At 44.5% G+C, this 26831-nt stretch overlaps 1 protein-coding gene across 1 annotated transcript in view; it reads left to right on the forward strand.

Moving 5' to 3' along the window:
• LOC122923145 (vacuolar protein sorting-associated protein 8 homolog) overlaps nt 1-26831 on the forward strand; it is a 110360-nt gene that overhangs the window by 62541 nt on the left and 20988 nt on the right. The window contains exons 20-28 of the mRNA XM_044273870.1: nt 88-134; nt 3693-3782; nt 11391-11437; nt 18343-18565; nt 20316-20405; nt 22140-22191; nt 22713-22755; nt 25112-25184; nt 26312-26431. Of these exons, the coding sequence (XP_044129805.1) occupies nt 88-134; nt 3693-3782; nt 11391-11437; nt 18343-18565; nt 20316-20405; nt 22140-22191; nt 22713-22755; nt 25112-25184; nt 26312-26431 (785 nt within the window). The remainder of the gene's footprint in view (nt 1-87; nt 135-3692; nt 3783-11390; nt 11438-18342; nt 18566-20315; nt 20406-22139; nt 22192-22712; nt 22756-25111; nt 25185-26311; nt 26432-26831) is intronic.

Raw genomic sequence — 26831 nt, forward strand, 5'->3', positions numbered from 1 at the left:
TTTTTAACCATTGTTTTTCTAGTACTGTCCAGAAGCTGACACTTACTGTAATGTTGTGCCTGATGAGTCTCATCTTTCTCTCTGTAGGTCTGTCAGGAGACCCAAATAAAAGGAAGAGTGTGGTGGCCGATAAGGTAAGATTCAAACCCGTGATAATGACACAGGAAGACCTCTGGGCAGGACCAAGTTTCAGTGTAACTCAAGACTTTCTTACTTACTAGAGAACTACAGATTTAATACATTTTTAAAAAGTAGTATGATGTTGAATGATATCAAATGGGTTTTAAAGGAAATGTTTTATTCACCATGTGAGCCCCTCCACTCCGTCCTCCCTACCGGCCTTTGTTTTCCTGGCTGCAGCAGTGACATACCATTATACTTGACCACTGCAGCCAATCACCTCAGAGGTCTTATGCATGTATTGCTGAGGCCATTGATTGGTTGCAGTGGTCACATGCACTACATGGCACATCATAAGTGTACCATAGTATAACATTTTTTGTTGTTGGTTGGAACCATTAATTAATATAGGAGCATCAGGCACTTATGTACCTGGCCAGCGGCTGCAGGTGCTTTCCTGAATTCAACTATATTGCCTTCCTAAGGACGAAGATACAATTTCATACTGTGACGCGGGTGGCAGTATTTTGTGCTTCACTTTGGTAGTTAGGTCTGCCGGGGTGGTGTTTTGTTCTGCATGTTACGTTACGTTGGCCTCTCCTGCTTCTGTTGTCCCTGTCTACATTTGTTGCCCCTGCCTACTTGTGCTGCCCTGCCTTCTCTCAATTTGGACCCAACTACAACATGGGGATTTTTTCCAGGGTCACTTTAAGTTCCCTGTCCACTGCTGGTTTCCACCTCCATTTCTGCCCTGCAGGTCCCAGGTCTCCCTGCGCAAACATCTGTTATGACATGGGTCACATGACCACTGTAGCCAATGACTGGCTGCAGTGGTCACACGACCTGCGTCAAAGCAGATGTTTACACAGGGAGACCCGCAAAGGCAGAGGGTTAGCAATGGACCCTGAACCCAGGGCTGGGGATCAGGTGAGTATCATTACCAGTGTGGGTCTGGCCAAGCTAAGGGCTGATCAACCCCTTTAAATTTGTCTTACAGATATTTCATGGAGATCCTAGTTATATACTGCACATATATGCATACTTACTGTGTGTCCAGTATATTTTGAGTCAAACACATGGCAGTGTTGAGTTCATTGCTATTCTGCTAAAATAAATCCAGACTTGCTGCTTTGTGGTAATCTCTGGATAGCACCTCTATTATACTATTATATAGTGCCAATATATTCCACAGTACTGTACGCTGATTGTAATAACATATCATTTTCTGTCTAATTTTCGTAATATTTGCTTTAAAGGAAGCTATCCCTCACTCAACATATTTTGTTAGACGCTGTATAAATGTATGTACATGAAGTACTTGCAGTGAAATGTCTTTAACCCAGTGTGGCATGCAGCATCATGTCATGGTGGCACCATAAGGTTACACACACAGTGTCGTAATACAGACCAGTAGAAACTGCCATACAGGGTGCGATTGAATATCGGACCACCAAGTATTACTAAAAAAGGCATCACAGGCTTGGCACCAATCTTCAAATACATGGATGATACTGTATTAGTTATACTGAATGTAATGACCAACTCACAAAAATAAAATGGCAAGCATGGTAAGGTATTTCTTAAGTGGTTGATTGCCCGAAATGTCTTTGCCATTCTTTTGTTTTTGTACTCTATGAGAATATGGAGACAGGTAGACAGCAGTATATTACATGTAGTACAGGTGGAGGCCAGTACAGTACATGTAGTATAAGTTGGGTAGACAGCAGTATATTAAATGTAGTACAGGTGGAGTGCAGTACAGTACATATGGTACAGGTAGGGAGTACAATATTTGTTGTACAAGTAGGCAGCAGTACATTACATGTAGTACAGGTATAGTGCAGTATATTACATGTAGTACAGTTGGAGAGCAGTACTGTGCATGTAGTACAGGTATATAGCAGTATATTACATGTAGTACAGGTGGAGAGCAGTACTGTGCATGTAGTACAGGTATATAGCAGTATATTACATGTAGTACAGGTGGGGAGCAGTACTGTGCATGTAGTACAGGTATATAGCAGTATATTACATGTAGTACAGTTGGAGAGCAGTACTGTGCATGTAGTACAGGTATATAGCAGTATATTACATGTAGTACAGGTGGAGAGCAGTACTGTGCATGTAGTACAGGTATATAGCAGTATATTACATGTAGTACAGGTGGAGAGCAGTACTGTGCATGTAGTACAGGTATATAGCAGTATATTACATGTAGTACAGGTGGGAAGCAGTACTGTGCATGTAGTACAGGTATATAGCAGTATATTACATGTAGTACAGGTGGGAAGCAGTACTGTGCATGTAGTACAGGTATATAGCAGTATATTACATGTAGTACAGGTGGAGAGCAGTACTGTGCATGTAGTACAGGTATATAGCAGTATATTACATGTAGTACAGGTGGAGAGCAGTACTGTGCATGTAGTACAGGTATATAGCAGTATATTACATGTAGTACAGGTGGGGAGCAGTACTGTGCATGTAGTACAGGTATATAGCAGTATATTACATGTAGTACAGTTGGAGAGCAGTACTGTGCATGTAGTACAGGTATATAGCAGTATATTACATGTAGTACAGGTGGAGAGCAGTAAAGTACATGCGGTACAGGTAAAGAGTAGTATAGTACATGTAGCACAGGTAAATAGCAGTACAGTGCATATAGTCCAGTTATAGAGCCGTATATTACATGCAGTACAGTACATGAAGTATAAGTGGAGAGAAGTACACTACATGTACAGGGGGAGAGCAGTGTAGTACATGTAGAGAGCAGTACAGTACATATAATACAGGTAGACAGCAGTATATTACATGTAGTCCCACGGAGAGCAGTACAGTACATGTTCAGATCTAGAGGAGTATATTACATGTAGTACAGGACAGGTAGACAGCAGTATAGTACAGGTAGATAGCAATGTCGTACAGGTGGAGAGTGGTACAGGTAAAGAGTAATACAGTACATGTAGCACATGTAGAGAGCAGTACAGGTAGAGAGTAATACAGTACATAGGTAGAGAGCAGTACAGTACATGCAGTGCAGGTAGAGAGAAGTGCAGTACGTGCAGGTAGAGAGCATTGCAGTACATGCAGTGCAGGTAGAGAGCAGTGCAGTACATGCAGTGCAGGTAGAGAGCAGTACAGTACATGCAGTACTATACAGAATCTGATTCTAGGCAGCCAGTCCTCCAGTGATATAGGACTACTGATTTGCTCTGCTGGCCACCACTGTGATGCACTGATTTACAGGCCCTGTCTGGATCTTAACATTGTAAGGGCAATATGTTTTTGTTATATTGGCCCAGAAAAGGCCACTGTAAGTTAAATGTATTGTAACCTGAGGCCATTGTAACTCGAAGGACCGCTGTCTGAGATTAATACCATAGTAGTCTGTTCCAACAATCTACCAGTTGCCAGACTGAGCTAATATAACAGTTGTTTAGGATTAGTTTGCATAAATAACAAAGTATTTCAGTATTTTGCTAAATTGTGTTCAAACTTCCCAAGTTACATAAAATGTAACCGTATTTTTCTCTTTACTCTTTAAACGTAATGTCATTATTGAATTTCAGATAGTTGAAATATTGCTTCAGTACACTGACAAGGCCCTGAGGAAATGTCCTGAGCAGGGTAAAATCCAGATTATGGAGCAACATTTCCAGGTATGGAAACCTTTTGACTGCAAAATTCTAACATTCTAATATTTGTGTGGAAGAGTTTTCAGTATTTAAAGGGTTAAATGATATAGGCAGCTGAGATCAAAGCCAACATGTTCAACTTCATAGGAACATTCCATTCGCTTCTTCGCAATGTTGTATAAGTTCAGATGTTTTCATGTTGTTTCTTATTAGCCTTTAACCCCTTAGATACCAGAGGTTTTTTCTTTCTTTTTTTTTTTTTTTTCCATTATCTTTCTGGAGCCATAACTTTTTTTTCTGTTCACGTATCCTTATTAGGGGTTCTTTTTGCGGGACAAGTAGTACTTTCTAATGCCTCCATTTAATGTGGTATACAATGTAGTAGGAAGCAGGGAACAAAATTCCAAATGGGGTGGAATTGGAAAGAACATGAACAATTAAAACTATCAGGGACTGGCAATATGTCACTTGTAGTCTTGGAATTGCTGGGAGGACTAAGTGGGTGCTTTATTTATGTGTGTTTATGGATATTATTACCACATTGTGTTATATGGAACAGACTCACGTCCATCTGTCACCATCCACAGTAGCCACTAGGGACAATTAGGACTTATCACAAATTGGCGATCAGGCAGCCACACTGTTTATTATAAGTCTGCGCAACACTACTTAGCAGTTTTCTGCTCAATTCACTAGGTGCACAATGTGGCTGTCTGTATTACCAATATCAATTGCTCCCTGTCAGCATTCATGCACTGTGGCTATTTGTATTGCCACATTCAAATTGCTGACTTGCGGCATTTATACGCTGTGGCCATTTGTATCGCCTCATTCAAATAACTCACTGCCAGCGTACATACAATGTGGCTATATATCACCACCTGCAGAATTATTCGCTGACAGTGTTCATTTAATGTGGCTGTTTGTCTCACCACGTACAAATTCACTGCCAGTGTTCACACAATGTGGCTATTTGTATCTCCATGTGCAGATTCACACAATATGGCTTTTTTGTATCACCACACTCAGATTGCTATCTGCCGCCATTCCAGCCTATCCACACATGCATCCACTCAGTCACTCTAGCTATCCTCAGATGATGTATTGTTTCTATTGCTCAGCCCTGTCTAAAATCACACATACATAATTACTGCCCCTCCCGACATGATTTGCCTCTGTTACGACTTCGTTGTGTGAATGCTGGCAGTGAATCTGCACATGGAGATACAAACAGCCACAATGTATGTACACTGGCAGTGATCAATCTGCATGCAGTGATAGATTTAACCACATTGTGTGAACGCTGGCAGTGAATCTGCACATGGTGTTACAAATAGCCACATTGTGTGAACACTGGCAGTGAATTTGTACGTGGTGAGACAAATAGCCACATTATATGAACACTGGCAGCGAATAATCTGCAGGTGGTGATATATAGCCACATTGTATGTACGCTGGCAGTGAGTTATTTGAATGAGGCGATACAAATGGCCACAGTGTATAAATGCCGCAAGTGAGCAATTTGAATGTGGTAATACAAATAGCCACAGTGCATGAACGCTGGCAGGGAACAATTGATATTGGTAATACAGACAGCCACATTGTGCACCTAGTGAATTGAGCAGAAAACTGCTAAGTAGTGTTGCGCAGACTTATCACAAATTGGCGATCAGGCAGCCACACTGTTTATTATAAGTCCTAATCGTCCCCAGTGGCTACTGTGGATGGTGACAGATGGACGTGAGTCTGTTCCATATAACACAATGTGGTAATAATATTTTGTATAATAAGGCTATATTCACACTTGCGTTCGGAGCGGATCTGTCTGGTGTCTGCACAGACGGATCCGCTCCTATAATGCAAACAATGGTATCCGTTCAGAACGGATCCGTCTGCATTATATTTCAGAAAAAAAATCTAAGTCTAAAAGTTAGGCCGAATGCACAAGGCCCACAGCCGCGAGCGGTCCGTGGAACCACGGGCTGGATTCCTGCTGAGAGCAGGAGCACACGGCGTCATTGGTTGCTATGACGCCGTGCGCTTCCTGCTGCCGCCGCAGTACAGTAATACACTGGTATGATCTATACCAGTGTATTACTGTACTGCGGCGGCTGCAGGAAGCGCACGGCGTCATAGCAACCAATGACGCAATGTGCTCCTGCTCTCAGCAGGAATCCAGCCCGTGGTTCCACGGACCGCTCACGGCCGCGTGAATTCGGCCTCAGGCCTCATGCACACGACCGTTGTGTGCATCCGTGTCCGTTGTTCAGTTTTCCGTGATTTTCTGCGGACCCATTGACTTTCAATGGGTCTGTTGAAAACTCGGAAAATGCACTGTTGTTCATCTGCGTCCGTGATCCGTGTTTCCTGTCTGTAAAAAAAAAAAATATGACCTGTCCTATTTTTTTTGACGGACAACGGTTCACGGACCCATTCAAGTCAATGGGTCCGTGAAAAAACACGGATGCACACAAGATTGTCATCCGCGTCAGTGATCCGTGTCCGTAGGCTACTTTCATACAGACGGATCCGAAGATCCGTCTGCATAAAAGCTTTTTCAGAGCTGAGTTTTCACTTCGTGAAAACTCCGATCCGACAGTATATACTAACACAGAGCCGTTCCCATAGTGAAGGGGACGCTTCAAGTTAGAATATACTAAGAACTGTGTACATAACTGCCCCCTGCTGCCTGGCAGCACCCGATCTCTTACAGGGGGCTGTGATCCGCACAATTAACCCCTCAGGTACCACACCTGAGGGGTTATTTGTGCGTATCATGGCCCCCTGTAAGAGATCAGGGGCTGCCAGGCAGCAGGGGGCAGACCTCCCTCCCTCCCCAGTTTTAAATTCATTGGTGGCCAGTGCAGCCCCCCTCCCTCCCTCTACTGTATTAATTTCATTGGTGGCCAGTGCGGCCCTTCCCCGGCCCCCCTCCCCTGTATTAATTTTATAGGTGGCCAGTGCGGCCCCCCCTCCCTCTACTGTATTAATTTCATTGGTGGCCAGTGCGGCCCCCCTCCCTCCCTTTACTGTATTAATGTCATTGGTGGCCTGTGTGGCCAGCATTATACTTACCGTCTGTGATCGGCCGAGCGCTCCTCCTACTGGTAAGTGAAAGGTCTGTTCTTTAAGCAATGCGCCGCACATACCTGTCACTTACCAGTAGGAGGAGCGCCCGGCCGGTCACAGACAGCGCAGGTAAGTATAATGCTTCTAATATTGCTAAGTATCCATAGCAGCCAGGACTGCAGTAGCATCCTGGTTGCCATGGTTACCGATCGGAGCCCCAGCGATTAAACTGGGTCTCCGATCGGAACTCCCCGCTGCCACCAATGATGGGGGGAGAGGGGAGGCTGCACTGGCCACCAATGAAATTAATACAGTAGAGGGAGGGAGGGCGGGCCGCACTGGCCACCAATGGAATTAATACAGTAGAGGGAGGGAGGGAGGGGGGGCCGCACTGGCCACCAATGAAATTAATACAGTAGAGGGAGGGAGGGGGGGGGCCGCACTGGCCACCAATTAAATTAATACAGTAGAGGGGGGGGGGGCCTGCACTGGCCACCAATGAAATTAATACAGTAGAGGGAGGGAGGGGGGGCCGCACTGGCCACCAATGAATTTAAAACTGGGGTTAATTGTGCGGATCAGAGCCCCCTGTAAGAGATCGGATGCTGCCAGGCAGCAGGGGGCAGTCATGTACACAGTTCTTAGTATATTCTAACTTGAAGCGTCCCCATCACCATGGGAACGCCTCTGTGTTAGAATATACTGTCGGATCTGAGTTTTCACAATGTAACTCAAATCCGATGGTATATTCTAACATAGAGGCGTTCCTATGGTGATGGGGACGTTTCAAGTTAAAATATACCATCGGATTGGAGAAAACTCTGATAGGGACTCCTGACTTTACATTGAAAGTCAATGGGGGACGGATCAGTATGCAATTGCACCATATTGTGTCAACGTCAAACGGATCCGTCTCCATTGACTTGCATTGTAAGTCAGGACGGATCCGTTTGGCTCCGCACGGCCAGGCGGACGCCAAAACAACTATTTTTTTTAACTTTCCTTCATGTCTGGTGATCCTCCAAATATCACGGAAGACACACGGAAGAAAAAACGGACACGGATCATGGAACAACGGAACCCCGTTTTGCTGACCGTGAAAAAATACTGTCGTGTGCATGAGGCCTTAGTCAGAAGGATCCGTCCTGACTTTGCATTGAAAGTCAATGGGGGACGGATCCGTTTGAAATTGCACCATATTGAGTCAATGTCAAGCGGATCCGTCCCCATTGACTTACATTGTAAGTCTGGACGGATCCGTTTGGCTCCTCACGGCCAGGCGGACACCCGAATGCTGCAAGCTGCGTTCGGGTGTCCGCCTGCTGAGCAGAACGGAGGCCAAACGGAGCCATACTGATGCATTCTGAGCGGATCCTTATCCACTCAGAATGCATTGGGGCTGTACGGATCAGTTTGGGGCCGCTTGTGAGAGCCTTCAAATGGAACTCGCAAGCGGAACCCCGAACGCAAGTGTGAAAGTAGCCTAAGTGAATTTTCATCCTGAGGGCTCCAACCTAGGGCTCATTTTGTTGTTGAATTGGAAAGCAAACACAACGTTTTATGGGTTTTGTCCCTACGGTGTTCCCTTTGTGGCAAAACTGACCTGTGCCCTTCATTCTCTGGGTCAGTACGATTACAACGATACCACATTAGTGTAGGTTTTTTTGTGTCTAAAAAATGAAAAAATAAATTAAAACTTTGAAAAAAATAAATCTTTTTTACATCACCATATTCTGACCCCCATAACTTTTTTTTTTTTATAGTAATGTCTACTGAGCTGTGTGAGGGCTCATTTTTTGTGAGACGATCTGTACGTTTTATTGATACCATTATGGAGTGTGTGTGACTTTTTGATCACATTTAATGAAAAATAATTTGAGTAAGAGAAGCGATGAAAAAATGGTGAATCGGCCATTTTGACTCAAAATATTTTTATATTTTAATAGTACTGGCATTTCCAGATGCGTTGATGCAATGTGGTTTATATTTTTTGTTCTACAGAAAGGGGGGGGGGGTGATTTTTGAATTTTTTAAAATATTTTTTTACTTTTTAAATGTTTTTGTAGCCAGCATTTGAGGCCACAAGACTCTCAATTTTGTTTTCTTATTCTATATTATCATATTTCATAAAGAACCATGATAATACCTGAGTTGCTCATTTCTTATGTTGGCCGGTCACCTGCTGGCCAAAATAAAAATTGCAGCTCCAATACCCTGGGTCTCTTCAGAGAGACCCAGCATATTGAAAACAATTGGCCACAGGGGATGGCGGTAAGAAGCCCAGAAGCGTGTGCTTCTGGGTTTTTTAGATTTTAGATGCCTTGATCAGTGTGTGCTGTCCGCGTTTTTTGCGGACCCATTGAAATGAAAAACGGATAGGACACGGAAACAAAATATGGTCGTATGCATGAGGCCTTAGGCTGCTTTCACAAGGTCAGTGTCTGATCTGTGATTGTGAGCAGGGGCGTAGCTAAAGGCTCATGGGCCCCGGTGCAAGAGTTCAGCTTGGGCCCCCCTTCCCTCAGTGCTTTGTGGCCGGGAAGCACATAGCCTTCATGCTGCCTGAGGCAAAAATTGAAACGGAACCTCCCTCCCCACCATGCCAAATTCCTGACCTAACCCCTTCCCTCCAGCCGGCAACTTGACCAGTATGCATTTGCTATACTGCAGCGCAAGGGTTTTTGGGCCCCCTCAGGCTCCTGGGCCCGGTAGCGATTGCTACCTCTGCACCCCCTATAGCTACGCCCCTGATTGTGAGCCAAAACTAGGAGTGGAGGCTACACAGAGATGGGGTATAAAGGAAAGATCTGCACCTGTTCTGTGCTTTTTATACATGTCTGGTTTGGCTCACAATCGCTGAAGGAAACAACTGATCAAACACTGACCAAATCCTGACTATGTGAAAATGGCCTTAGTCAAAGAGTCCATTCACACGTCCGTAATTTGGGTCCGCATTTGTTCCGCAATTTGTGGACCCATTCACTTTCAATGAGGCTAGAACGGATGCGAATCCGCATTTCTGGGAACGGGATCCGCAATTCAGTTTCTGAAAAAAATAGAACATGTCCTATTCTTGTCCGCAATTGCGGACCAGAAAAGGCATTTTCTATTATAGTGTCTGTGATGTGCGGTCCGCAAATTGCGGATTGCACATTGCAGGTGTCCGTGTTTTGAAGATCCGCAAAACACTTACGTACATGTGAATGGACCCTAAACTTAGGCTACTCATAGACACTCTTATGTGAAAGATCTTTTTGAGTGAGGTCTGTGGGTGGAGCTTTGGCAGAGAAAGCCATCTAGTTGTGTTGGCCTTCTGCTCATAGTATGGGAATAGAATTCCTCCAAGTTACAGTATGCAGGTAGGTGCCGCAGTGAGCACCATGGATTACATTTTATCAGAACTGATTCAGAGAAAACGTGGAGCAGTTGCCCATCGCAACCAATCACTTTCTATCAATTCTCTGAGACCCTTTGAAAAATGAAAGCAGCAACCTGATGGGTCGCCTTGGGCATCATCTCCGCTTTTCCTTAGCACCGTTTGTGGTAAAAGTCTCCCATTGCTTGAATCAGCAGTTAGTATTTTTCTAATTTCCTGGCTATAACTGCAAAGTTTAGATGCTGCAAATGAAGTCTATACTGTGTGATCTAGACCGCGTTTGGTATGCAATTTGCATTATAAATGTCTTTTAAAAGGGCCTTGCCTTATAAGACAAGACAATTATAGGCTATGCCTGAAGTATCTAATAGAGGGGGTCCAACCTCTGTGACGCCCACCTATTACAGAGGGCTAATCCTGTCAGCCAGACAAAAAAGCCATTGGCTACTTAATGAGTCAACTGGTGGCCAAACATGGGCTCATCATTTTCTACTCATGTAGGAAACAGCTGAGAATCCTTTTTTAACCCTTTCCCTCATTTTCAGGTACATATATATGGGCAATAGCCACATCTCCACAAACAGAAATGGCATGGTAAACAGTCAAAAATGAGCGTCTCTTGGTGCTCAAGTATAAAAATTGAATAACCAAATAAAAATATAGTACACCTATAAAAACATATACCTACAAAAATTGTGCACAGTGATATACTAATTGCAAGTCTCAGTCCCTTTAAAGGGGTTATCTTGATGAATCAATATATTCTGCTTGGACTATTATATTTTTGACACCAGCCACTTGATTTAGCCCTTTGTATCCACCGCATGTAAGGGCCCTGCTCTGCGGCCATTAAAGGGGTTGTCTCACTTCAGCAAAAGGCATTTATCATGTACAGAAAGTTAATACTAATGTATTGTGATTGTCCATATTGCCTCCTTTGCTGGCTTGATTCATTAGTAAGTGCCTTGTATTAACTTTCTCTACATTATATTATTGGCCTATCTTTAGGAAAGCCCACCAATAAAAACTTCTTTAAGGCCCAAGCAGGCCTGGTCATGTGTTTTTTAGCTACACACTTCAGCAATTGTTGCTTTTCTTTATACATCATTTGTTCTATAGCAGTGTAAATAGTGGTATTGTATATACTTATCCGTGGAATATAACCTATAAAATAATTTTCTTTACAGGACACTGTGCCAGTCATAGTAGAGTACTGTCTGCTTCTGCAACGCACGTAAGTCATCTTCTCCATGAATAGCTGTTGCATTCTCGAGGAAGTTCTCCAGTCGGCTTCTCTGGTCAGGCAGCTGGTAATGCAGACTGCTGGGTGTCTTGGTGTGGATATTTTAATGAATTATCGATAAAGCAGAAGATGTTATCAAGAAAAGACGCCTTTGGTGCAGAATTTCAGTTTTTTATAAAATCAGTTGGTACCGGTCTGAAGGGCTGAAAGTGGCAGTTCCGTCCCTGACCCAAATATAATACAGTAGCAGAATGGTGACAGAAGCGCTTGAACACTTAGGACTTGCAGCTCAAGAGTGTTTTTGTTAATTTCACACTAAGTTGTACAATAATGTGAACCGACCTGCCCAGCGGACCTTGAGCTATAACATACTGTTATTAATTATGGCAGCCTAATTGGCTAACAGACCCACCTTGACCCTTTAATGCACTGCACATATACAGCGCAGACACACAGTGCACTCGCCTCATACTAAGGCCTCATGCACACGACCGTTGTGTGCATCCGTGGCCGTTGTGCCGTTTTCCGTTTTTTTTCACGGACCCATTGACTTTCAATGGGTCCGTGGAAAAATCGGAAAATGCACCGTTTGGCAGCCGCATCCGTGAGCCGTGTTTCCTGGCCGTGAAAAAAATATGACCTGTCCTATTTTTTTCACGGCCAACGGTTCACGGGCCCATTCAAGTCAATGGGTCCGTGAAAGAACACGGATGCACACAAGATTGGCATCCGTGTCCGTGATCCGTGGCCGTAGGTTAGTTTCATACAGACGGATCCGAAGATCCGTCTGCATAAAAGCTTTTTCAGAGCTGAGTTTTCACTTCGTGAAAACTCAGATCCGACAGTATATTCTAACACAGAGGCGTTCCCATGGTGATGGGACGCTTCTAGTTAGAATACACTACAAACTGTGTACAAGACTGCCCCCTGCTGCCTGGCAGCACCCGATCTCTTACAGGGGGATATGATAGTACAATTAACCCCATCATATCCCCCTGTAAGAGATCAGGGCTGCCAGGCAGCAGGGGGCAGACCCCCCCCTCCCCAGTTTGAATATCATTGTGCGGCCCCCCCCCCTCCCCTGTTGTTAACTCGTTGGTGGCCAGTGTGCGCACCCCCCTCCCTCCCTCCCTCCCTCTATTGTTTTAATACATTGGGGCCAGTGTGCGCGCGCCCCCCAACCCCCCCTCCCTCCCTCTATTGTTTGAATACATTGGGGCCAGTGTGCGCGCGCCCCCCCAACCCCCCCTCCCTCCCTCTATTGTTTTAATACATTGGGGCCAGTGTGCGCACCCCCCCAACCCCCCCTCCCTCCCTCCCTCTATTGTAATCATCATCGGTGGCAGCGGAGTAGAAGATTTTCATACTTACCTGGCTGCTGGCTGCTGCGATGTCTGCGTCCGGCCGGGAGCTCCTCCTACTGGTAAGTGACAGGTCTGTGCGGCGCATTGCTGTCACTTACCAGTAGGAGGAGCTCCCGGCCGGACGCAGACATCGCAGCAGCCAGCAGCCAGGTAAGTAGGAAAATCTTCTACTCCGCTGCCACCAATGATGATTACAATGGGGGGAGGGAGGGGGGGGGGTTGGGGGGGTGCGCACACTGGCCCCAATGTATTAAAACAATAGAGGGAGGGAGGGGGGGCGCGCGCACACTGGCCCCAATGTATTAAAACAATAGAGGGAGGGAGGGGGGGTTGGGGGGCGCGCGCACACTGGCCCCAATGTATTAAAACAATAGAGGGAGGGAGGGAGGGGGGTGCGCACACTGGCCACCAACGAGTTAACAACAGGGGAGGGGGGGCCCACTGGCCACCAATGAGTTAAAAACAGGGGGGGGGGTCTGCCCCCTGCTGCCTGGCAGCACCTGCCAGGCAGCAGGGGGCAGTCATGTACACAGTTTTTTTGTATATTCTAACCTGAAGCGTCTCCATCACCATGGGAACGCCTCTGTGTTAGAATATACTGTCGGAAATGAGTTTCACGATGTAGCTCATATCCGACAGTATATTCTAACATAGAGGCGTTCCCATGGTGATGGGGACGCTACAAGTTAAAATATACCATCGGATTGGAGAAAACTCCAATCCGATGGTATAACAGAACTCCAGACTTTACATTGAAAGTCAATGGGGACGGATCCGTTTGAAATGGCACCATATTGTGTCAACGTCAAACGGATCCGTCCCCATTGACTTGCATTGTAATTCAGGACGGATCCGTTTGGCTCCGCACGGCCAGGCGGACACCAAAATGACTTTTTTTTCATGTCCGTGGATCCTCCAAAAATCAAGGAAGACCCACGGACGGAAAAACGGTCACGGATCACGGACCAACGGAACCCCGTTTTGCGGACCGTGAAAAAAAACGTCCGTGTGCATGAGGCCTTCGACTGTAAATTTAGCATAAATGACACCCCAACAGAGTTCACAAACCCTGAATTTACAACTCTCTGCCACCTCCTACCCCATCCTGTTTCTGGGCCCATTAGAGAATGTGATTCACAGACCTGCCGAGATTAGCCGCAATTATTAGGAGGTGTGTGCCATTTAATAATTGTACACCAGCAGGGCAGAAATTAAAAGGGTCATGCACCTTTGGGATTGGGTTGGCAAACCCTCCTCTTGGGCAGACCTGCGAAAGGAAGCATACTTACCTGCTTTCTGGCAGCTGCTCCCTTCTCCTCCTCATCCCCGGCCTCGGCTGCTCTGCTGCACTCCCAGGATGTAACCTTCCATTTGGAAGCGGCTGCAGCCAATCTCTGGCCTGACCTGCTCTCTTAGCATCATCTCAAATGGTCACGTGATGCAAGGAGAGCAGGTCACTGCTGCAGCTGCATCAAAACGGAAGTATAGTTCCTGGGGGGGCAGCGGGGCAGCCGAGCCCGGGGAAAGAAGGATCGGTGAGCCAGCCCCGGGAAGCAGGTAAGTATGCTTCCCTTTGCAGGTCTTTCTCCCCCCCCCCCCCCCCCCAAAAAAAAATGTACACAACCCCTTTAAGACTGGCAAATCGTTGGTCTTAATAAATGTGCTCTAGTCTTGTCACTTGACAAAATGTTTTTCAAAGCCAGTGAATGACATGCTAACAAGTGGCAGTATGTGAGTCTGACATTGACACATTGATTGCATTGATTGGAAGAGATCAGGAGGCTGAAAAGTGGCTCTTCAATTATGTAGGTTTACAACACTGACTCATCAGCCATCTATGATATCAGGGTCTAGAAGGACATAATATTTCTAGCTTCACACTAAACTATCAGGGACATTTTGAAGTGGCAGATGGTGGAGCAGATGAAGTGAGAGCAGCTGGCTGAGATGGCGTACAAGTGGTTTGCCGTATTGCTCTTACAATGAGCACCGATGACGTGGCCTGTGATTATTGAGAAGGCCAAGTATATTCATGCATATGTGAAGGGTTCACATATTGTGGTGACTGGTCTAGAAACGTCACTTGTTCAATGGGAGCAATTTCTGGAGTCACTGTTTGCAGTGTGTGCCTTCAGACTAATTTATCATGAGGGTACAGCTTCATATGCAAAATACGGACCGCAATAGATCCATAATTACAGAATATGGATCATCTACGTATTAATGGTTATCATTTTCTAATCAGATGCATTTTCATGCAAAATATCTGCTTGTTTAGTCATACGAACTGTATTTTGTACCCTCCCTACAAGTAGTATTAGACATTTTATGACCACAAAATAGATACAAGTAACACTTGTGACGGACTGAAGTCACTGGGGCTGCTGGAGAAGCCTGAGGGCTAGCCTCCCTTCCTACGGACTATGGACCCAGAACTATGGATACCCCCTCAGATCTCTTGGGGTTACAAGGAACTATTAACCCTGATTTATGTGTGGAGTTTATATCGTTCCTATTCCCCATTTAAAGCTGCAGGGGTGAACCCAGCAACAAAAAGAAGAGTTCACTCTGCACTGAGGCTTCCAAGGAATGTGTTAGTTCATTTGTCCCTTTGTTCTGTTGTGTTAGTGATGGGATTAAGTAGCCGACTCCGGTGTAGAGGAGTAGATCACCATATGGTACACTCAGGAGATAATGCCATCACATGTGTCTCCTCTCTCCCTATTCTTTCTTTAAGACACTGGGGAGGTGATGTCTGTTTGCATGCTGTTCATGTTTGATTAAGTTATGATGTTAGACTTTCTGAACTATATATGTGTACTGAGTTAGTCCATTGTCCATTGATCAGTTTAATCCTAATGCATTCTGAATGAAGAGCATTCCGTTCAGTATGCATCAGGATGCATTAGTTCAGTCCCTCTTACGTTTTTTTGGCCGGAGAAAATACGGACTTACTCTATCCAATCAGTACTGCCATTTTCAGACTGTGCAGGTACACCCCCCAACTGGATACCACCCCTCTGTACCCTTACTGCAGACTGCTAGCAATTCATTCATAACTTCTAGTAGAAATAATAAAGGAATGACACAACATAGAGTCATAAGAATAGATCCTCTAGAATTGTTATTACAAGGGGAATGCATGGAGCTATTAAAACAGACATGTCAGGAAAGGTGACAGGTCCTCTTTAATACAGTCGTGCAGCACGGGCCTTCAGTCTAATATCTTAGTGCGGTGTTTAACAGTAGCAGCAAAATAGATGGAAAATTGCTGCACAGATTTTTAAATCCACATCATGCCCCATGCAGTGCGGAGGATGAATTCCACAGCAAATCCACATCTAAATCTGCAATTCAAGTACCAGCACCTGGATCTGAACACTTTTGTAATTGCATGTAATTAAAAACTTAGCCTAGCAAGTGAGTTATTCACTGAAATCTATTTGTATAGCGCCACCTGCTGTTTTTTTTTCTTTTTCTTTCCACCTCACTGAGATGGAAGCACATGCTCAGTTCCATCCTTCAACTGCCATAAGCTGCAGTAGAAAGGACATGCCCTCTGAGAAGGCGCACACCCCCTAAGCTGCCACTGCAAAATAAATTTAGCAGAGCAATGTATGGGGAGAACTCTGCATTCATGTCATGTACAAGGCTGGTAATAGCTTTGTCAGAAAGAGATTGTCATGTACTATATATCAAATTTTCATTTGTAACATTATTCATGTGTTAACCTCCAGATAACCCCTTTTAAGTAACTCATGCAGATTTAGACATGGCTTAGTTGTGGATTAGCTGCAGTAAAATGCATCCGGTGCGCACGTACCCTAAGCATTCAATGCTTAGGCCTCATGTGCACAACAGTATGTGTTTTGTGGTCCGCAAACCTCACATCTGCAAAATACGGATCCCAGACGTGTGCATTCCACCATCTTCTTTTTCCCTGCTAAAGAAATGCCTTAGCCTTGTCCACAAATGCACTAGGAATAAGACATTGTGCGACAATGGCACAGACATAAGGAACACAAAAAGGCGGATCAGATGTGGAACAAAAACACAGTCCTGTGCATGAGGCCTTTGAGGGTAATTTCAGCACATTTAAAGGGATTCTGTCACCTCCCCTAACCCAAAATCGGATTTTAAAGCAGCCATGCACCACAGCTTACCTTGAATAGGCTGTGCTCTTCTATCTTGTAATCCGTCCAGCAGTTTATGAGAAAATCGACTTTTATGATTATGCAAATTAGCCCTGAAGGTGCCCAGAGGGGCGTTTTGTTCCCCTTAGTGTGCCCAGTAACGCCCCTCTTACAGTGCCCAGCCCGCCTTCCTTCCGACTGCCTAACCTCCCACAGCCTCTCATCCCTCTCCTCCCCCTCCCTCACGGCCGAACGAACTCTCGCACAGGCGCAGTACCCACTGAGGGCTGCGCCAGTGCGATCTGCAGGAGACTGAGGGCAGGAGCTTCATCCTCGTCACTGGGCATGCGCCGAGCCCAGTGACGTCCGATGCTCGCTCTTCCCTCAGAGAGAGACTGAGAGAAGAGCGAGCATCGGACGTCACTGGGCTCGGCGCATGCCCAGTGACGAGGATGAAGCTCCTGCCCTCAGTCTCCTGCAGATCGCACTGGCGCAGCCCTCAGTGGGTACTGCGCCTGTGCGAGAGTTCGTTCGGCCGTGAGGGAGGGGGAGGAGAGGGATGAGAGGCTGTGGGAGGTTAGGCAGTCGGAAGGCGGGCTGGGCACTGTAAGAGGGGCGTTACTGGGCACACTAAGGGGAACAAAACGCCCCTCTGGGCACCTTCAGGGCTAATTTGCATAATCGTAAAAGTCGATTTTCTCATAAACTACTGGATGGATTACAAGATAGAAGAGCACAGCCTATTCAAGGTAAGCTGTGCTGCATGACTGCTTTAAAATCCGATTTTGGGTTAGGGGAGGTGACAGAATCCCTTTAAGAAAGGGATGGCTTATTACTAGGATATCCCATATGGATTGGAGCAGTGAGGATCTGCCCTCTGAGATTCTTGAGGATGCTGTGAAGGTAGGGACCAGAATGATGGACTTAATGTTGCAACCTTCAGAATTATTTCCCTGCACAGCAGCGCTCCCGATACCCGTTGCATCATAGTTCCATTCAGGCCATTAATACTCACTATGTGGATGCTCTATTCACATTGCCTTTGGGGTGATAAACCATTTTTGACAGTGTTCCCAAGGTGTGACATAGCAGTAAAACTTGATTAAATTGTGGTGTAATGAAGGTTGTAATGTAATTCTATTATTCTCGATGGAGTCAAGTTGCACACGACCCTGCGATCATCGCTAACATTTTTGTACACATTTAGCACAATGATAATTTGAAGCACCTGCCACAATTCTCCTAAAACAGTGACAGCCTCAGAAGACCACCACACTATTTCTCAGGAGATTCAGTCGATTCCATGTATATAATGGCTTTTACTGCTTATTTTTTTAATTAGCATTTTTGCCTTCAACATCTACCATGTTGAACTTTTTGCTTTGTGATTTCTTTATAGAGATATCCTCTTCAGTCAAATATATGACAAACTGAGTGAGAACTGCGTGGCCAAAGGCGTCTTCTTGGAGTGTTTAGAGCCATATCTTCTGCGTGACCAGCTTCCTGGTCTTACCACTCAATTGATGAAGGATCTTCTTCTCCACTTTCAGGATAGAGGCCTGATGGAGACTGTAGAGGCCTGTATAATACATATGGACATCACAAGCCTCGACATACAGCAGGTACCACATTGACTATTTCTCTTACATGTCAACTACTTTGTGACCAATAACAGACTTTGAGGAGGTCTGTCATGGGTTTTTCAACCACATACCTCCTCTTAAAGGGGTTGTGCCACAAAACATAATCTACATTTTTCAAACAAGCACCTGGATCTGAATACTTTTGTAATTGCAGGTAACTAAAAATGTAGTATAGTCACGGAGCTATTTAATAAAATGTATCTGTATAGCACCACCTGTTTGTTCTTTTCCTCATCTCCTGTCCACCTCACTGAGGTGGTCGCATGCGCTCAGTTTAAATCTTCATCTGCCACCAGCCATATCTTCTATTAGAGGCTGTTACAGGTACAGGGTTGGTTCTACCTTTGTTAGAAATAGATTATCATGTACCATATGATGTCTGATTTAAAGTTTTTGTATTAATCATGGCTTAACCCCTTTAAGGCCGCCTTCCTACTAATTCCATGTAATTTTTATTTTCACCACCTTTGTTTTCCCACTATGCCCCCACTCCACTTTTCTGCTAGATAGGTTAATTGGCAGTCAAGATATAGAGAGGTGGAGACCACATCTGTCCTCAGTAAGTGCTGTCTCCTGTATTGTTCTGACACTGTGTCTAGGGTGGGGGACAGACGTGTTCTAGCGATGTAAGAGACAACAGCGACTGAGGACTGTGGTCTTCTTCTCTCTGTACCTTGGTTGCCAGTTAACATAACTGGCACCAACACAGAATGGGAGCCATAGTGGGACAATGGGGGACCTTCAAAAATAAAAATGACATTGCTTGAATCAGGAGGAAGGCAGCAATAAAGGGGTTTCTTGCAATTTTAATATTGATGACCTATTCTCAGGTTAGGTCATCAATATCAGATCCGATGGGGCCCAACGCCTGTCGCCTCCACCGATCAGCTGGTTGAAGAAAAGACTGCGCTCCGAGTGGGCACAGCATTCCCTTCATTGTTTACCTGCTCGCTGTTGACATCGCAGAGGTGAGCAGGTGTAATTACAAGAAGCCGTCCCATTCACTTTTATGGGACAGCTCATTCCTATAGTGTATACTACAGAGACGTCCCATTGAAGTAAATGGGACAGCTTGTAATTACACCTGCTCACCTCTGTGATGTCAACGGTGAGCAGGTAAACAATGAAGGGAAGGCTCCATATTAAAATACCGGAAAACCCCCTTAAGGGGGCAATATGTGGTTAAAAAACACACAACAGATCCTCTTTAAAGTCTTAGTGGTCTGCATATACTGTAGCTCTGCAGAGATGTATATTTATGCCTTTCATGGTTAGTTAGCTGCAGGCCCACAGGGGATGAGCTGTTAAAGGGGTCATCCCACAGATTAAAACCCTTTTACTCACTTTTCTGGAGGACCTTCTTTCCTTTCTGTGGGTGGGCAGCAGCTCATCAAGCACCTGCTTCTCCCAGGATGCATTGCAATGAGTTCTTCTTAAGCCCTTCCTGCATGCAAAATAGTCTCTGACATATAGAGATATACATATGATATACAATTTCCTTCTCCATTCTCTAGATGGAGATATAGCTGTATATTTCTATGGATTTAGAAGTAGGAATGAATGAATGGAGTCTGGACTGCATCACTATGAGATCACTACGCCAGCAGTGAGGGGAGGAAGGGAGCAGGGGAGCTACTGAGCATGTTAGTCCACCTATTAATGCAGAAGGATAGACATGCATCTGTATTGTAATAATACTTTGAAATGCCCTATTCATTGTATTTTTCAGATTGTTCAGATGTGTTGGGAGCACAGACTATATGATGCAATGATCTATGTGTACAACAGTGGGACAAATGATTTTATTAGCCCTATGGAGGTATGAATTATAGAAGTAATAAATAAAATAAAATTAAAACATTTTAAATCTGTTTTCTTCCCAGCTTACATTTATTTTTCCTATAAGCAGCTATTTGCAGCAGTAGAGATGCTGACTGTAGTGGTATACTTGCCTCCCACGCTGAGCAAGCGCTGAGCGTTCCCCCGCCAGTCTTTGCTTTATGCTACTTCAGCAATGTTGTGTCTTTCTGGCACCAGACTGCAGATGTCGATCACTGGCCTCATTGATGTCCTCAGTAAGGTTGGCGCTGTAGTCAGTGATCGGTCATTACCGCCACTGCGGTATAAATAATGATTACTTTCCATGACACCCTGCTCTGCACATACTTCTCTGCATGTACAAATTACTATGTAAGTCATTAGTGCATAGGCAAAGTGTTGATTACATGCAACATGAGTAACCTGAATTTTCGGATGTCTGCAGTAAGCCAAGACTTTATGAATAAAGGTTAATTTACATAGGATGACTGAGCCGGCAATTATCAGGATCAAACTGTTTTCAGACCCAGCAATGATGTTTGTTTATTTTTTTGATTGTTTAAGTATTATTATTATTTTTTTTACTTTTTTAAAATGATCACGTTCACACTGCCTGGCCCTGTCAATCAAGTGCAGAGGGTACAGCAGTTGCAGAGAGAGCTCAGCCTGTAGGTGTAATAGTAACGCCCCCATTGCGCCTAGAGGCTCATTTGCATGTATTAAAACATCATCTTTCTCAGCAATGTGGGCACATATGAACATGGGACTTCAGCTGTCAAGTGCACATGTAACAGGTCAGCCAGTGTCAAAGGTACAAATCTGGTGACAGATGCCCTTTAAGGGTAGTATTCCTTTATGCTCTTCTTACAGTGCATTCAGCTTAGCTTCAGTGCTGGTTACTTGGTGATTCTACAGTTGAGTCCTATATTTTGAACCAAAAAAAAACATACAGATAAATTTACTTGGTTAAAATTAGTAAAGTGTGGAAAAGTTAAGACTATCCAAGATTAGTTATACTGTAATTTTTTCCCTCCATCGGCTGGTCCTTTTATCTCTGTTGGACCAGCTGTCATAGGCGTTAATGAACCACTGTGGGTCTGAACTGCTCTGTGTCAGAGATTGGACTCTGTCGCCAATTACTTCCATGGTATAAACAAGCATTTGAACTCGCTAGGCAAAGAAGTCTTTCAGAGGTTCAGAGCAATATAAAGTCTTCTATACAGAAAACATGTTTTCTCTGTAAAATCTACCCTGGCCCAGCACACTACTGGCAAAGATGTATAAAACGGTGCCATTCTGTGTAACATCATGGATTTCGTTTTAAGAGGGCCGACTGTAAAAAGTGCACATTACGGGGGATTATTGATCCCTTTAAGGGAAGATTCACACGTGGCTTATTTTTCTACCTGGATTTGGCCACATTTTGATTCAGATTTGCTGTGGATTTACTTTTGCATTGCAAATGTGAATGAATCTACATAAACATTTGAATGAACAGTTTTACATAAATGAATATGTAGATGTAGAAACAATCTAGAAATTCTATGCATGGGGGATTTTATCATAGACAGGCATTTTACACCATTTTACACCAGTCTATAATATTAGAATGATAAATCCCCCCCCCCATGCTGTGTTCTTTAATTTTCCTATATACTGTATTTCTCCTATAGTTTACATGTTCTTGAGTTAGATTTTTACTTTACTTTTTATTTTAACATTTTTGTTCACTTAGAAACTATTCAAGTCCATTTCTGCGCCTGTCAGCTCTGGGAAGTCATTGACCGGTATGTTGTCGGCAGCACTTGCAAATGTGATGTTGAACGTTGTATTTTCCGTCCATGTGTTTATGCATTGTAAGGCCATAATATTCTCCAACCCCTTTAATGATCCCCAAAAATGCCTGGGCCCCTCATACTGGTTATACTTACTCTGCTCCCCGGCACCCGCTGCATCTCCCCGTCAAAACATCCGGCACCGTGGGGAGCCTCCCTAGCATCACTGTGCGGGCATCAGAAGCAACGTGGGTAAGTATTACCAGTATGAGAGGCCTGGGCATTTTGGGGGGCATTATAGGGGTTGGATAATCCCATTTAAAGGGATATTCCAGTGCAATCAAAATCATACCTGCTAATGGTTTAAAACAATAGAGGATCTAATGCTGACCTCACCGTGCTCCACTTATTGCTTTGCTACAAAGCACGGCATAAAATGGCTGGGAATACCGCTCAGCCAATCACTGCGATGACCCGTGTTTTGTAGATATGGACGGTTTTATCTTTCTGACCTTATACTTTTTGTCTACTAGATGAACAAGTTGTCATGGGAAACAAGCTTCTTGTGTATATCAGGTTGGTAACTAATATAATTTTCCCGTTAAAAGTGTATTTCCCATGAGCCATCAAAATGAACTTCACTGTGGACTTGGTGCATATAACTGTTCTATAGATAACAGTGATATATCACTGATCTTCAATAAGACCCTTTGCTTTAGATTTTATTTTTCATTAGAAAATTTTGGCCAACACCCCTTAATTAGCGGCGTAAATCCCCATTTTGATTTTACTGTATGTACACCCTATATGACCAACAAAAATAAAGTAACTATAATGTTGAAATCTGTGTTTCCATTTCAAGGACAGCTTTTGACAGACGTGACATCTAGAGACAGGGAAGCACCCAGAAATTTAGCTTAGGGGGTCCCGAGGAGAATAAAGGCGGGGCATGTGGTTGAATTTTAGGCCCTGCCCATTAATATAAGCCCCTCCTGCATATAATAGGCCACTCCCAACAAACACCATACAGCTAAAATTATATGGATGGAGTCTCACCCTCACCCCCACATAGACTCACTGTACTTAATACTCAGGGCCCCAACATGCAGGAGCTGTTGCAGCTTTGCTTCCTCCCTCCTAGTCCTGAAGATACCAAAAGGGGACTGGAGAAGGAGCTGCATGATATTTAAGGTGTATAGGTCCGGGTGAGAGGAGCCCGGCTCTACACATCATACAGAGAGGGGAAGGCCTGCCCTGGCTGCACTGCCTGCTTTACATTATACAATAGACAACAGCAGCCTACAGCCAGGAAGCTTCCCCCGACCCTGCTTGCGGCCTGTCGTCCTACCCCCTCAGCTGTCCTCACCAGGCCGAAGTCCCCCTGTCCTATTTGCAGCCACCGCCTTATTTATACCTGCCTGGCACTGCATGGTTGCTAGTGATACTGTACTTTGAGCCTCTTGTGTCTCCTTTCCTGCGTAGAGCATGCCCGCTGCTCCACTGCCACTTAGTGATCACTGTTCTGTGCTGGCAGTGTTAAAAGCACAAGGGTGCACCTAGCCTTGGACACCACCTCATTTGAAGTTTAAAGGGGTTTTGTCCTTTCAGCAAGTGGCATTTATCATGTAGAGAAAGTTAATACAGGGCACTTACTAATTTACTGTGATTGTCCATATTGCTTCGAGTGCTGGCTCGGCTATTTCCATCGGGCCCATAGAAGTGAATAGGAGTGGTGGCCGGTTCTGCCCGGTGTGCTCCCATTCACTTCTATGGGGAGAGCGTTTGGTGATAGCCGGACCGGAGTCCTCCAGCCACCACTTTGCGGGGCTCTGTTCCCGATATAGGTGCGGGTCCCAGCGGTGGGACCAACACCTATAAGACAATGGGAGCATATCCTAGCAATATGCCCCCATTTTCTGAGATGAGACAACCCCTTTAACTTCCTCTACATAGTAAATGCTATTTGCTGAAGTGACAAAACCCATTTAAGATCTCTGGGCACATTTATTAAGACCAGCGTTTTAGATGCCATTCTTAATAACCCCTATACCTGGAGGTGGATCTGCTGGAGTTATGAAGAGACGCCGGCCTCTACATAACTTTGGCGGTTCCTCTGCCACTTCTAAACGTAAGAAAGCTTCCTAGCATTTAGACTATTTTCTACTCCTAAAAAGGGGGTGTAGAAAATGGTAAATAACCCCTTCCCTGCCCACTCCATGCCGACCTATCTGACGTGAGCGGGGAGAAGTTGCAGATTGCGTCGCAAAGGACCTTTGCGACACAATCTGTGCCAGAAATACGCCTAATTTAGGCTACTTTCACACTAGCGTTCGATCGGATCCGTTCTGAACGGATTCGATCATAATAATGCAGACGGAGGCTCCGTTCAGAACGGATCCGTCTGCATTATATTGGCAAAAAAAAGCTAAGTGTGAAAGTAGCCTGAGCGGATCCGTCCAGACTTTTACATTGAAAGTCAATGGGGGACGGATCCGCTTGAAGATTGAGCCATATTGTGGCATCTTCAAACTGATCCGTCCCCATTGACTTACATTGTAAGTCTGGACGGATCCGCACGGCCAGGCGGACACCCGAACGCTGCAAGCAGCGTTCAGGTGTCCACCTGCTGAGCGGAGCGGAGGCTGAACGCCGCCAGACTGATGCAGTCTGAGCGGATCCGCATCCATTCAGACTGCATCAGGGCTGGACGGAAGCGTTCGGGTCCGCTCGTGAGCCCCTTCAAACGGAGCTCACGAGCGGACAGCCGAACGCTAGTGTGAAACTAGCCTTAGGCGTATTTCTGATTAATAAATGACCCCCCTATATTTTTTATTTCTTAGTTGATTTGCCATATTATTTTTTCTTTTGGAATTGTCAGTGTCTTTTTTTCTTTTTTGTTTCTACCTATTTATTTTCTACTTTCTAATGACAGTTCTAGCTTGGCCGGCAGAGCATACCCTTTGGGAGACATCCCTGAAGACTTGGTCCCACAGGTGAAGAACCAGGTTAGTACCCTCATATTAACTAATTACTGTTCCTGTTCTAATTATTTCTAATTATTATGACTTCACTTTTTCTTCTTTAACATTCCTTGTACATGATGCGAATGTCGTAAGTTGTTCAGGGCCAATAAAAAGTTGCAAGCTTTTCAGGACCAATAACTTTTCTTGTGCTTTTGTGGCAATGCTGTGATAGCATTTATATTCTACACACACAAATGAATACTCCGCAAGCAGTGACTGAAAAGGAATTTGGTCTCGCAAGATCCTTTTAAGTAAAGTAATGCATGAATATAGAGATGAGCGAAACAGGCAAGATTCAGTTCATTTGAAGTTCAACAAATTTTTCAAAAAATTTGGTTTGGGTATCCATATGAGTGGTGCTTTATTTTCACACAATGAAAACATGCTTGGGTAGTAAAGCTATAAAAAAAATTGCTAAGCCAGCCTCACATCTGCAGTTAGCTCTTTTAGGCGAAAAGCTCTTTATCATAGTAAAGCAGATGAGAACAGCTTTTTGAGTTGCAAGGCCTTAAGGGGAACTTCTGGGTGGGTACTATTTCTATTATGGAGACCAGGTGATATACACAATGACTATTGTAGGCTAGACAACGCTCCTCTTGATTTCTGTGGAAAATATATGTAAATTATCATGTCTAACATCTGCTGGCATCAGATAGGTTTAGGAAAGCTAATTTGAATATATTTTTCAGAAAACTATAGGGACATCACCTGGCCTACAATATAGCACACACGTACTCTGCATACTAGGGACTCTCCATAATAAGAAAGAATACCCTTTAGACTACATATATATTGTTGATAAACACACATTTGTATACTCTCCCATTTCCCCAAACTGGCCTGGAATATAGTGATGGGACTTCTGCAGTCCTCTCCATGACATATGCCAGTTCACACGTTCTCTGAATGCATTCCATGACTAGTTTGCAGGTGCACAGTGGGGAATGGATGTGAGTATCTATATACATGTTACTGATCTGGAGTTATAGGCAGCAGTACTATTCATCTATTACTGTGCGTAACAGAGCTTGCTGGAGTTGACACAGTCCCTTGAATGATTTTTCCTCAGTACGAGAATCTGTAGGAATTACCTGTTCATTTCTTGTCAGGTTTTCGAGTTTCTAATCCGTTTGCACTCGCCAGAGGCCCCACAAGATGAGGATGTATATCCCTATATTCGCACATTGTTGCATTTTGACACTCGAGAATTCCTGAATGTCTTGGCATTGGTAAGTGAAGTAAAGTTGCTAATATATTAAAGGGGTTGTCTGAGATTTAAATACTGATTACCTATCCTCGGGTCATCAGTATCTGATTGGTTGGGGTCCAACTCCCAGCTCCCCTGTCGATCAGCCGTTTGAAGAAACTGTGGCCGCCCCTGTGAGCAGTTGCAGCCTCTTCTTAGGCCTGTGATGTCACGTTAGTCGGTGACATGACCTAGGCACAGCTCAATTGAGTTTTGTAGCCTCCTTTAAACAGCTGATCGGTGGGGGTGGTGGGAATCGTAGCCCCGCCGATCTGATATTGATGACCTTTCATGGGGATAGGTCATCAATATTAAACACTCGGACAACCTATTTAAGTGAAAGTCATTGTTGTTATCAGATCTCCGATTTGTACTCATACTCT

The sequence above is a fragment of the Bufo gargarizans genome, unplaced genomic scaffold (assembly GCF_014858855.1).
Source record: "Bufo gargarizans isolate SCDJY-AF-19 unplaced genomic scaffold, ASM1485885v1 original_scaffold_1260_pilon, whole genome shotgun sequence".
NCBI lineage: Eukaryota > Metazoa > Chordata > Amphibia > Anura > Bufonidae > Bufo > Bufo gargarizans.